We start from the raw sequence: 11,959 nt of genomic DNA on the forward strand, positions 1-11,959 counted from the left end.
TGCGTACAAGATGAAAATAAGCAAAATAAAAGGAAAAATTGTAAGCAAATCGGAAAAAATAACTCAAAAATTTTGCAGTGGTAGTAGTAGATAGTTATACAAGCGGGCCGCTGTCAAAAACAACACAATAATTTTATATAAATACCAAAAATCTATAATAAAATTTAAGAACAAAACCAAACTTTCTGCTGTTCAAATATTCAGAATCTGATTGGAATATTAAGTCTCCAGGAATTGCCTAATATGTTGGACCAATGTTCAAATTAACCACACCCTTTAAAGAGAGCAATCCCTTAACAAAATTTGGTCCAATAGGAGTATGGCAGATGCCATCTTGGCCATTGTCGATTTTCTATGGGCAGCAACGACCAATACGAAGATCTTTGCTTCTGTCCATGAATAGTAACTTTCCATAGATAAAAAAAGAGTTGTAACTATTTTCTAAAAACTTTAGAGATTGTTAACCAACAAGCAAACTAACAATAACAAAACAAAAAAAGTGCACATGTAAGAGATGGAAGGTATGCAAAAAAATACGATAGACAAAGAAAACATTGACTATAAAAAAATCAAAAATGAAAGAGATGAATACTTTGAACTATTGAGGAACTGGTTGGATGATGCCAGGTTGTGGCAAAACATTTCGACAAGAGCTCCTTCGCCTGCCGGAACCAACCAAAATTCACATCTAAATTCGTCTAGAAACTTTGCACAATCATATGTATGGGATCAAAATTTTATAAATAATATATTACGACAAAGAGTACCTCTTGGTGGATACTATACTACACTAGGAAATCTACAAGACATTCCTCTATTCGCGACATATCCATGTAAGTCACTAACTTATTTTCTTTAAATTGTTTCAAATATTATATTTATAGTCAACTTAACCCCAAACGTCAGACAACCCCCAACTAGTTATGAATTTGTTATTCCTCCATTGTGGAAGAGATTAGTAGCTGAATTTATAGACTTCATGATACTGTTTAGCGTCAAGTTGGCATTGACATTTTTACTAATGGAAAGCTTCAATTTTATGTAAGAAATAAGATATCTGTTGTATTGGGTACCATCAATTGAATTTTTTTGTAGAAATCTTGATTTTTATGGCTTTGAATCATTCCAAAAAAAATTAGAAAACCCTGATATTGCTTATCCTATGGCACTAGAAATTCTAACCCTAGAGTTCTTGCACAGATTAGTGGTTTGTGCTTTTGAGGTAAGTCGCAGCGGATAAAAAGACAAAACTACAAGGTGTTATATTGAGTGTATTGATTTTATAGACGTACTTCCTCAAAGGACAACTTTGTGCAACCCCTGGAAAGCGATATATGGGACTTATGGTCATCAAAGTAAACACTTTAAACCTGGTACCCGGCCGGGCCATACAAACGGTAACTGCAACTGGAGCTTCACCTCTAGGTTGGCAGAAATCACTATTAAGATCTGTTCTAAAAACATTTATTGTTGGCCTCTTACTGCCCTTATGTATAACATTTTATATATTTCCACACAATCGAACTAGTTATGACATGATGACAAATACATTAGTTGTTGAAAGTAACTCAGATTTTTTAATGTATCATGGTCTTGCATAATTATAAAAGTTACACAAAAGCTGGAAATTTTGTCCTCTAGTCTAACGTGATATATGGACTGGCCAACATTTTGTGATATAGTAATTATTGCTATATTTTAACAAAAAAAGATATGCTGGATTTTAAGGGCAAATTTTTACAAGAATATTACTGCTAACTTCTAACTTTCAGTAACAATCCAACTGTGATAAAATTTACAAATTCAGGCACCTGCGTTGATATATTTAAGACAACTTGAAATTTATCTTCAGTAAAATAATATTTAGGTAGGCCATTTTATGTCATATATACCTCATGTATTCTTTTAACTGTTCTCCAATAAATGCTCTATTTGTAGTATTTTCTCCACTGTTAAATTTTTATTGATACAAGGTTCCAAACTATGCTTTGCTTCAGTGAAAAACTTGTGTACTTATGAATTATTGTTGAATTATTTGAATAGTTTGTTAACATTATGTCACACACGAAAAGTAAATAAATGCCAAATGGCAAATAAAAATATTGTTTTATTCGAAACTGCAGCCAAGATACTTTTTTACCGACGGCTGCCTCCAGAGCTAAACCAATCCACTAAGAGGTTAAAAAAATTGCGGAGGGCCCAAAAAATAATATCAATTTCGTAAGAGACAACATATTTACCCCACTTATCGCGCTACTGTATTTCCGTCAAAACAATGCTAGAAATGCATGTTACAAATAAAAAAAAAACAAAAACTTCAAGTGATATACGATAGTGCCTATACTAACTAGAACCTTTGAAATTTCTGTCAAATTTCTTCCCCCACCAAAAATTTATTGAATGGAATCCTGCTTTCTAATCATATTGTTTCCTTACTTTTCGAGAACGAAAAAAAAATTTGAATAAAATTCTTCATATTGAAACTAGAATAGAAACTTTTCCCTTTTTAACCGCCGTCAACGCGCATCAGCATGTCTTGGAGTTAAGAAAACAATCTTTAATTTTTCAAATCTAATGCAAAAATTTATTGCAGCTGAAAAATAAAATAAAAAGAAACGTGTATTAAACATATTTCGGGTTTTTACAGTTACCACATAAAAACGTAAGTGTAATGTATAACATATCGAGATATGTTACATTTAATTCGGTAATACTCGGTAAATATAGATGTATAATAATAATTAGTATCAATATCGAAAACGACAAAAATCACGGAGAGTAGATAATTCAAATCTGTAAAAAGTTGAAAAATAGATAACGACAAATCAATTGCCAATTGGCAGTGTGTTGCAGGAAAAACTCATTCAATATTCAATCAAGATTTATCGATGTACATTTTGTCAGACGCCTAACAAAATCGAGCGAAGGCTTTCTTTTGGGCACCGCCCCCACCATTGCCGGCAAAAAGAAGGCCCTCACTTTACAAAATTCAACGTCGGTTACTACTAATGCAAAATTTCATTTTGCAATGATCACAGAAATGAACATTTTGTATTTTTATTTACATATATATATCAAATGAAAAAAAACCTCCCTGAATGTATCCTCTTAAAAACCTTTTGAAAAATTTACATATATTACAATTATGAAGCGAATCTCATTTTATAAAAAAAAGTCAGGGTACCACAAAGACGCCATCAAGTTATTTGGTTTACGATTTGTTCGGTACCTATCTAGGTCTATAAGTACTCGGATGAAATTCGTCCAACCTAACCGAAGAGAAGAGAGAACCCCCAAAAAGTAGAAAAAATGTATTAACGAAATAAAATGAAAAATGACACCGCTATTCTGGCTAACAAAAAAAAATCCATATAAAGTTTAACACTTATACTATTAATATTTACAGTAACATTTACGAAACTAAAATAAAAGATGTACAATATGTACAGGAGTACAAATTTTATTACCGCACAACTTCGAAGGATCGTACCCCGTATATGGAGCGCCATTTAGGCAAAGATATATGCGAACAATAAAGTTAAAAAAAAAAACTCTACACATAAAAATAAGTTAAATCGAGACAAAAACGCGAACGTAATTTCTAATTTTAGGCATTAATTATAAACCAACCAATACTGATACATATAATCACGCGCACTTTTTTCATTCCACAGCAAAAATGATACAGCAGTTTCTAAAGAACCAACGGACGAATTAAAATATTAGACACACATCAGTTTTAAAGTCGGTGTATCAATAGTGGTCAATCTAGTTTAGTAATTACCAATTTAAATGATAGCTACAAATTGTGTTTTTTTACCCGTACTATAAAATGGCTTCAAGTGCCTTGAAAGAATTAGTTTTCTTCTTGTTTACCGAAATGACGGATTCTTTAAGGTTTTTCTTGAAAACTACAGATAAGGAAAGCAAACTGATAGGAATGTTTTAAATTATACGTAATAACAGACAAAAAAATATAAACATCATATGTAAGCGAAATAGGTTTCAATTAAATGTTAAAAAAGTACTCGAAAACCGCAAGAAAAAATGTGGGAAACTAAGCGCAGAAAAAAAATATCAATTCGCTAGTAGCGCTGTTTTTAAATTTTAATTAATTAACTAATACATTTTTTACCAAAATGACTCTCAGTAAAAATAAACGATTAACGTTCTTAGCGTGGTGTTTATTGCTTGAGGTTCAGATTAATTTAGAGCAACATTTATAGTTCACAGGTGCGTAAATGTCACAAATCCGTAAAGAAAAAAAATGCCGTGATATATATTTTTTCTTTAATTCTTAAAGATACGGAAACGAATTTTTTTTAACAAGTTTAAACTTTCAGAAGGGAGTAGAAAAAATATATTCTTAGATTAGGGCAGCGACACCAGTCTCGGATATGGAACCGGTAATGGACACTTTCAACATTTTAGAAAATAAAAATAGCCTTTTTAATGCTGATGAGACAGCTATTTCCTTATGTCCTACAACTGGGAAAGTTCTGCCTCCAAACGGCATTAAAAATATATACGATGTTTCAAAGACCTCGGAAAAAGAATACCTGCAAAAATTGTACAAATTTTTCCAAAAGGCTGGGGTTGAGGGAAATGTTTATCTTTGAATACATGGCAAATATTGCTGTACTCTGGCTTACAAAAAATAACATGCAACGTCCTTTCAGTCGATGAACATAAAGCCCACTTACTTAACACTGCATCTTAGCATGTTTTTGCGTGAGAAGGAAATTATTTTGGTGGCATTTTATGCAAATGCCGCCCATTTAATACACCCTCTTGCTGTGGCAGTCTTTTCCCCCACTAAAATGTAAATGGAAAACCTACCTAAGAAAGTGGCTCATTGAAAATGAAAACAAGCAATTATGTTTATATATTTTAGTTTATAAATGTTAAATTTATTTATAAGTCTGACTTTATACCTAAGTACCTTAACTGTTTATTATCCTTACCATTTTTTTAAAGCTTTGAATTTTGTGCAATATAAATTATCGCTTTAGGAATCTTTTTTTCCACTCTTTAATTATGTTTTCTAGAACATTAATTATTTTTCTGCACCTCTCAAATTAGTATAATTTAACAGGGTACCTGGATAATTATGCACTATAGCTAAAAAATATAAATAAAATATAATGACCATTACTGGATTAACAAGCGCCCAAATTAGGATTGGTAAAAAAAGTGCCTGTCCATAACTGGGACAAAAATATACATCTCAACTGTAATTGAACTTTCTTTTGGAATACATAATTTGGTTATTAAGAAAAATGAAGCGCCTTTTTCAATAATGTATTATATGAGACTAATTCCTTGAAGTGTCCATAACTGGTCCTATCCTACCCTACTATTTTTTAGTTTACCCACCACGCTAAACAAACTTCGCCCAGATTCGGTTTAGTTTACCCCACTAACAAAATAATCATTAATCTTTCGAAAGTAGCATAAATAAAAATTACCTTTCCAGTTCAATGAATCATTTTATGAATTTTTAAAATTTTGCCGAGACGTTGCTTGACGGTTTTCATGCCTTTACGGGGCTTCGGTGGCGAATGATTTTGATGGGTTTGGCTGGTATTATTTGAACTCGCACCTAAATTGGACGAATTACTCCGTCCCGATTGGCTGCTGCCCGTACTCGAAGGACTTCGCAGGTCCATCTTTGGTTTCAGCTTCTTTCGACGATACTGCCTTTTCGGCGACTGTAAACAAAAAGTAACAACCGTTGTAGCCACCGATTAGCAATGACAATTAAGAAAAATTCTCACTTTTTCTGGTGACTCGTTCACCCTTCGCGCGGCAGCTGCTTCTAAGACCTTCTCGATGGCTTGTTTTTTGGTACCTTCTCGGGCGGGACGGTTCATTTTAGGCAAGAGAGGACCGACGCGAGCTTTCGGGTTCCACGCTTCGTCGACCTTGGTTCTACCTCGGGGCTTGAATATATGAATGTCTTCGTCGTCCGAGTTGTCTAACGATGGATAAACTACAACAAAAGTTAAGCGTAAATAACACTCCAAAAACTACTGAAAATTCTTACTGTAATCCTCATCCTGATGTACATTATTAACGTCCTCTTCTAGACTCTGCGAGTATCTCCTCGCCTTGGTCGTCGACCAATTTTGACTTATGGAGAGCATACCCGCTATGGCCTCTGACGTCGATGGTGAAGTTTCCCCTTGAGATCGTCCCCTAAAATTATCCCCCAACAATTAAATCGGAATTTAAAACGTTAAAACAGAAAAACTAACGGGACCGTCAAGGACGCCTGAAGCAGCGATTCAATTCCATTCGTGCTTATGGTAGGTTGGAGTTTGTTCCTACAGTGTTTAGTTTTCCCGCCTACGACAGACAAAACGTTTTCCCTAACCACGTTTTTAGCAGGGTACAAATGAACTACCTGGCAGGTGCGTTTTAACGCCGCCCCTTTTCTTCTGGGGCGGTCGTTCGTCGATTGTAAAATTTAAACAGTCTTCATCTCTATCACTATCGTCGTGAAAAGCGTATACGTCTTCACGATTATCAAAACCATCTCCGTAAGGATCTTCGGGTATATTCATATCATTCGGTATAACCGGTGGAGGGATTATATCCTTCGCACTTCAAGATGGAAAATATATAACGCGTTAGATATAAGATGATGCGAGATTTTTTTTATTTTTATTTTTTTTTGTAAATTGAGTCCGAGCGCAACTAAATATTAAGCCAAATACTTAAATCTTTATCATAGTTTCATTCTTTAAAATACGTCAGATTAAAAGTGGCGAGTTATGTTAACATCAAAACTTACTTTTTATCACTAATTGCAATGGAGGAACCTTAACAGCATATTTAGAAGATAAAAATACGCAAAAATGTGCACCTATGTCCAAAAATGTTTCTTTTCACGTTTTGAAATTTTGCCAAAAAGGTTTTTTCTTTCAAATATCATTTAAAAACAAATTTATAGCATAAACTGTTTTTGTTTAACCAGTGGAATTCGTTTTAATTCATCAAAAAAGTTACGCCAATGGTTTAATAAATTTATATACCCTGAAAAACGGTCTCCTTAATATCTGAGGTTTGCAAATTAAACTAAGATATTTAACGCAATTTAAATTTGTTTCGAATTACATAACAATTTCAGAAATAATAGCTAACTTTATTAATTTAATTATAAATTTAAAAGCAAAATTTTAGGATTTTTATAAATAGAAAAAAACCCTTTTTTCCGCAGTATTTCAACACCTGAAATAAAGTTTTTAGGATATAAGTTTATACGAAATTTTTTACTTATTTTTATCTGCTCAATGTGGCGTTAAAGTTTCTCCATTAAAATTGGGGTCGCTCGGTATTAAATGATATGCTATACCTATATTGTTTTGAAATTATCACTAGCACGAAAAAAAAACATTAACTTTCCCTAAATCCAGTGGCGTAGATATCACCGCTACGTCATCATATAAGTTATAGATGGCGCTACTTTGTGTTGTTTTTAGTAACATTTAGTGGTAATTATATAAAATGTGTACTAACACGGCGATTTATTTTTATTTCGAATTAAAATGGGAGGTGCTTGCTTGACTTGTAACATTCGAAAACGGGGATACAATATTAACGTTTTTTAAAAAATAATATGCAGAAAAGTATTTTACAGATGCCCCATCTCACTAAAATTAAAGTGCATTTGTCTTTAGTTATTTCTACCATGGTATATTCGTTTTTCACTATTCTTCACAGCGGTTGAAGGTAAAGGAAGGAGAGAAATAAAAAACGCACAAAAGCCATCATTAAAAAAATCGTAAAGAAGCTAAGGTTTAAAGATAAGTAAACAACCAATGGCACCACAATTGAAGTATCTTACCTGAGTTTAAACTTAAGTACAGTTCCGCCCTTATATTCGGCAACGGTTTCTTGAGGACGATCGAAAGGCAAGTTCCAGAACTGAACGTTGTCACTGTTTTGGCTATTTTGAATGTTAAACACCTGCTCCTGATTGCCGAACAACAGTGATGAATCCGCAGCGGATCGAACGTAAGGAAAAGTTACAGGCTTAGGAATGGTTAGTTTTATGTTGGGATTGGGATTAATCTTAGGATATTTCATGATGGGTGTAATGTTTTGCTGCTGTATCGATGGCAAATACTATCGAAGGTAAAAATAAGAAATACATATTAAAATCGGTAAGGCAGTAACTTACATCTGAGGTTAAAGCTTTCGGTGACATTGAATAATCTACAAAATCTTTATTAACAGGTTTCCTTCTTTTCCGTTTCGACTCGCGTTCGGGTTTCGGGGGATTCAAATGGTTGATAATACGCTCCGCGTGTCTAATTTCCTTCCCTAGGTCTTTTAATAATTTTGGTATATTTATATGAGGCGGGATTTGTTCTCTGACGGCAATATTGTACTAAGAAATATGTAAAATCTGAACTAGACACTTGTAACGATTCTAGAGTACTTACATCTTTTTCATTATTCCACTGTTTTATAGCTTGCTGCAATGCCTTCAAGCCACCTAGGAGTGACTCGGGACACGTGGCGTCTCGTGAAGAATTGATTTCGATCAGCTGTTCCAATAACCTCACCGCCGCAAAAAAGTTTATGGTTATAAAATTCGGATACAAGAACTTTCTTTCCGTTTTTGTTTTCTTTTCGATTTCAAAGCAACTAAAATAACAACAATCGGACCGAAAAATACGATGGGACGCCTAAAATATACTGACCTTAACTGCATTGTAATATTAAAGCTATGTAAAAAATTCCCACCAAATACCAATGAATCGGCAGGGGTATAAACTGCGTGTATCCAACCTGTTGGTATTAACATTGTTTGACCTTGACGTACATGGCACTTGTAACAAATATCAACCTAAAATCCATATTCAAATTAATCGAAAGGAAAAACAAAGTCCAGTAGTTCTTACCTGATCACCAAAAAAAGTTTCACTTTGGTTTGTAGAAGTCATCCACTGAGAGTATAAGGTGAGATTGGCAGGGGTAGGCTTTACAAAGAAAAAAATCTTTTCCCCTTTCAAAACATGATACCAAACACTGGTTCCCCCAAAGTCTATATGAAAATCTGTATAGGAATCTTTAATGCTCATAAGGCAATATTTTTGAACTTGCGGTCGCCCTTCGTAATTTGGAGGCCATATGCAATTTGCCCAGTCCAATTGTCGAGCTATTTGCGGGGGTTCTATTATGTTTGTCATTCTGCAAACACATGCTTTCTAAATTATCAAGTATTTCTAGAGAATTTACAAAACTTCTGGCAGCGTATTTAGCAGATAAAAATAAGTAAATAATTTCTTACAAACTTATGTCCTAAAGCGGTTTATTTCAGAGATACGCCATTGAAAGTTTCTGAAAAAAAAAATCGTTTTTTCTTTTCAATTTTTTTAAAACAGTCTTTCCTATTTTGCTTTCAAAGTTGGTAGGTATTACTGCCACTAAAAATAGTATATTATGCAACAAGTGCGGTAAACGACATTTGACTCACGAGTTTATTTGACACGAGCGGAGCGAGTGTTTAATAAATGAGTGAGTCAAAAAGTTTACCCAACCTGTTGCATACTATACTTTTTCTACGACCGTTAGTTTTTGGGTACATTTTCGCAAAACACGAATACATTCACTGACATCCCACTGCTCCCGGAAATGTCCGAAGTGGCTCGAATTCTTGGGAAACGAAACTGACGTGGTAAAACGATGCTTCCCGCACGCTAGATCGGTGCGTAATTAGGTGTTTTACAGCCGGGAGTAGAAAAACAAATTTACAGCATAGAAAAACTTGTTCTTGTTTACCAGTGGCACTCGTGAGATCATTTAAATTAACTTAAACACAAAAAAAGTGGTATGATAATGGTTTATCACAATTTTATCAATTCTAAACAAAAATGTTTTCTTCCGTTTTACGCTCAAGGGTAGAGAAAAGAAATTTGTTTGTAAGGGCAAAAATCTCAGGAATGCCACTGGTTACATAAAAATAAGTTTCACTATGCTATACCTTTGTTTTTAAGTGGCAATTATAATTAGCAAGTTTGAAAGCAAAATCTAGAAGAGATTTTTTTAAAACGGGGAAAAAGGATTTTTTCGCAAAATTTAAACACTATCCCCAAAATAAAGCATTTTAGGACATAAGTTTATTTAATTTTTTTTATCTGCGGTATAAATTGTTAAGTTTCTCGAGTATAATTCGGACCACCCTGTATGTAAAAATGCTACAACTCACCCAGTATTGGAAAATTCAAGGCTGATAACATTAAATATTCTAGTGCGATTGTAATTGCGAAAATAATCAACAAAATCTCCCAAAGTCATTCTCAGATTGGTTTGTCGACACACATCAATTACGTCGATTTCTTTATGATCACCAATAAGTCTCTGAACATCTACATATGAGAAATTTTCTGGTGGCATTACCATGTCCAAGCCCTCTCTGTCATCCACAATTATAGGGTTGTTAAAACCATTGAACTCCAAAAATTGTTTTGTCAGTTCATAGCCCGTCACTTTTGTGATGATTTCATCTGCAGGCGTAAAATGTCGTGTACAAAGTTCTTGGATAAATGCCGGAGTGCCTGTTTGTACTGGTTTATTTGTAGCATTTTCATCCCAGTAGTCATGACGATGTGAGTTGTAAATCGTTTTATCTATAAACAAACCATAGATAAAGCATTGACTTGATACTAAGGGCATTTTCCCTTACGGATCGAAGGGCCTATAACGGGACTGCACCTTGGACAATGATATTTATCTATTTCAATTGCTTGCCACTCTCGGAAATTACAACAACTAAAACAAATAACATACCTCTTCTCGTTAAATCAAGTTCCGATTTTAACTCTTTTGTTTATCCTTACCTACTGTGAAACCAATCCTTACAGGCATCGCATTGTATCATAAAAATGTCCGGGTTGTAAGGTTGCCCACACAGACAATAGGACGGCTCGGTATCAGCTTGAACATCGTAACCGTTAACATTATAATTTGTTTCTGATAAATCCATTCCGAAATATGGATTAATGTTATGTTGTGCCTGCAACATTTTTGACGGGTATTTTGTTGTCACACGGTTGACATATTCGACATATTCCACTTCACAGTACCAACCAACAACCGACAAGACTGTTTAGGAATCGAAAAGTCTCTAAAATCGTAACGCATTCAAAACGTGCCTAATCGAATTTTAAAACGCATTTCGACTATGAATGAAATATAGTATATTTCGTAGTACTACGCCAAACATTTTTTCTATAAACGACGCCATTCTATTTTCTGCATATCATTCAAAACATATACGACGTATTGGGATTTCAACGCCAATAGTGCGTACAGTTTCCTATTTCATTCTAGTGAAGCATCTACCAATTTCCATTCGTCACGAGCAACATTTTTTATTCCGATCCACAGATGGCGCGACATACAGGCAATGCAGTTTTCCGCTCATTTATGAATATTAAATCTCATTTCGCATATTTCCGGACAATTTAAAAGCTTCTAACATGAACTTATGCGAATTTAATGACGGCAAATATTTTTCTCATGCCGTTGTGGTTCGTATTGCGTCCCTATGAGCAAAAGAGCTGCATCTAAACGCATAAGTTTTTCAAATCAATCAGATTAAACACCTAGGGAATACAAACGAGAGCAACAACAATAGAACATTGACAAGATATATCCACGAAAATTTGCCCCAAGCAAAATTCATTTTAAATCTACGGTAAAATAATAGGCGTGGCCAGGTCCATTTATTTCTATTGGGACAGACACATACAAGGTAGAGGCGGCCCAAATTCTCCTTCTTGGGAATCTTCATTTACCTAATCGAAGCCCATTTTCGGACCCTCGTTTTTTCCGTTTCCCAACATTCTCCCGGTTGTATTTATACGTTGTGCCAAAGAATGTCCTTGGCGCCGAAAGAACCTTCTCAAATTAAGATACGTCGTATGCGTATTTGCACTAATGCCGA

The 11,959-nt window shown here is 34.3% G+C and overlaps 2 protein-coding genes across 2 annotated transcripts; one reads left to right on the forward strand and one right to left on the reverse strand.

Annotated features, from left to right (window-relative positions):
* Window positions 1-408: 408 nt before the first annotated feature.
* Window positions 409-2,101, forward strand: LOC132708846 (protein FAM8A1). Its single transcript, XM_060681474.1, has 4 exons — window positions 409-833; window positions 885-1,041; window positions 1,096-1,222; window positions 1,287-2,101. The coding sequence occupies exons 1-4, from the start codon at window positions 515-517 to the stop codon at window positions 1,599-1,601; spliced, it is 918 nt and encodes a 305-aa protein (XP_060537457.1). The 5' UTR covers window positions 409-514; the 3' UTR covers window positions 1,602-2,101.
* Window positions 2,102-2,556: 455 nt separating this feature from the next.
* LOC132695607 (histone lysine demethylase PHF8-like) lies at window positions 2,557-11,267 on the reverse strand. Its single transcript, XM_060659957.1, has 13 exons — window positions 10,851-11,267; window positions 10,697-10,782; window positions 10,220-10,640; window positions 8,913-9,201; window positions 8,712-8,857; window positions 8,451-8,655; window positions 8,186-8,395; window positions 7,850-8,130; window positions 6,407-6,606; window positions 6,258-6,348; window positions 6,047-6,198; window positions 5,778-5,992; window positions 2,557-5,711 (listed from the first exon to the last, which is right to left on the reverse strand). The coding sequence occupies exons 1-13, from the start codon at window positions 11,033-11,035 to the stop codon at window positions 5,478-5,480; spliced, it is 2,715 nt and encodes a 904-aa protein (XP_060515940.1). The 5' UTR covers window positions 11,036-11,267; the 3' UTR covers window positions 2,557-5,477.
* Window positions 11,268-11,959: the final 692 nt, after the last annotated feature.

Source organism: Cylas formicarius, unplaced genomic scaffold (assembly GCF_029955315.1).
Source record: "Cylas formicarius isolate icCylForm1 unplaced genomic scaffold, icCylForm1.1 PGA_scaffold_12__32_contigs__length_19106922, whole genome shotgun sequence".
NCBI lineage: Eukaryota > Metazoa > Arthropoda > Insecta > Coleoptera > Brentidae > Cylas > Cylas formicarius.

Excerpts from the sequence above, each read along its gene's own strand:
- LOC132708846 (XM_060681474.1), top strand. The coding sequence starts at position 515 with ATGGAAGGTATGCAAAAAAATACGATAGACAAAGAAAACATTGACTAT. Across the intron at positions 834-884 it reads TCTATTCGCGACATATCCAT|TCAACTTAACCCCAAACGTC; the intron begins GTAAGTCACTAA and ends TTATATTTATAG. Across the intron at positions 1,223-1,286 it reads TAGTGGTTTGTGCTTTTGAG|ACGTACTTCCTCAAAGGACA; the intron begins GTAAGTCGCAGC and ends TTGATTTTATAG.
- LOC132695607 (XM_060659957.1), bottom strand. The coding sequence starts at position 11,035 with ATGTTGCAGGCACAACATAACATTAATCCATATTTCGGAATGGATTTA. Across the intron at positions 8,858-8,912 it reads AAACTTTTTTTGGTGATCAG|GTTGATATTTGTTACAAGTG; the intron begins GTAAGAACTACT and ends TATGGATTTTAG. Across the intron at positions 8,396-8,450 it reads AGTGGAATAATGAAAAAGAT|TACAATATTGCCGTCAGAGA; the intron begins GTAAGTACTCTA and ends CATATTTCTTAG.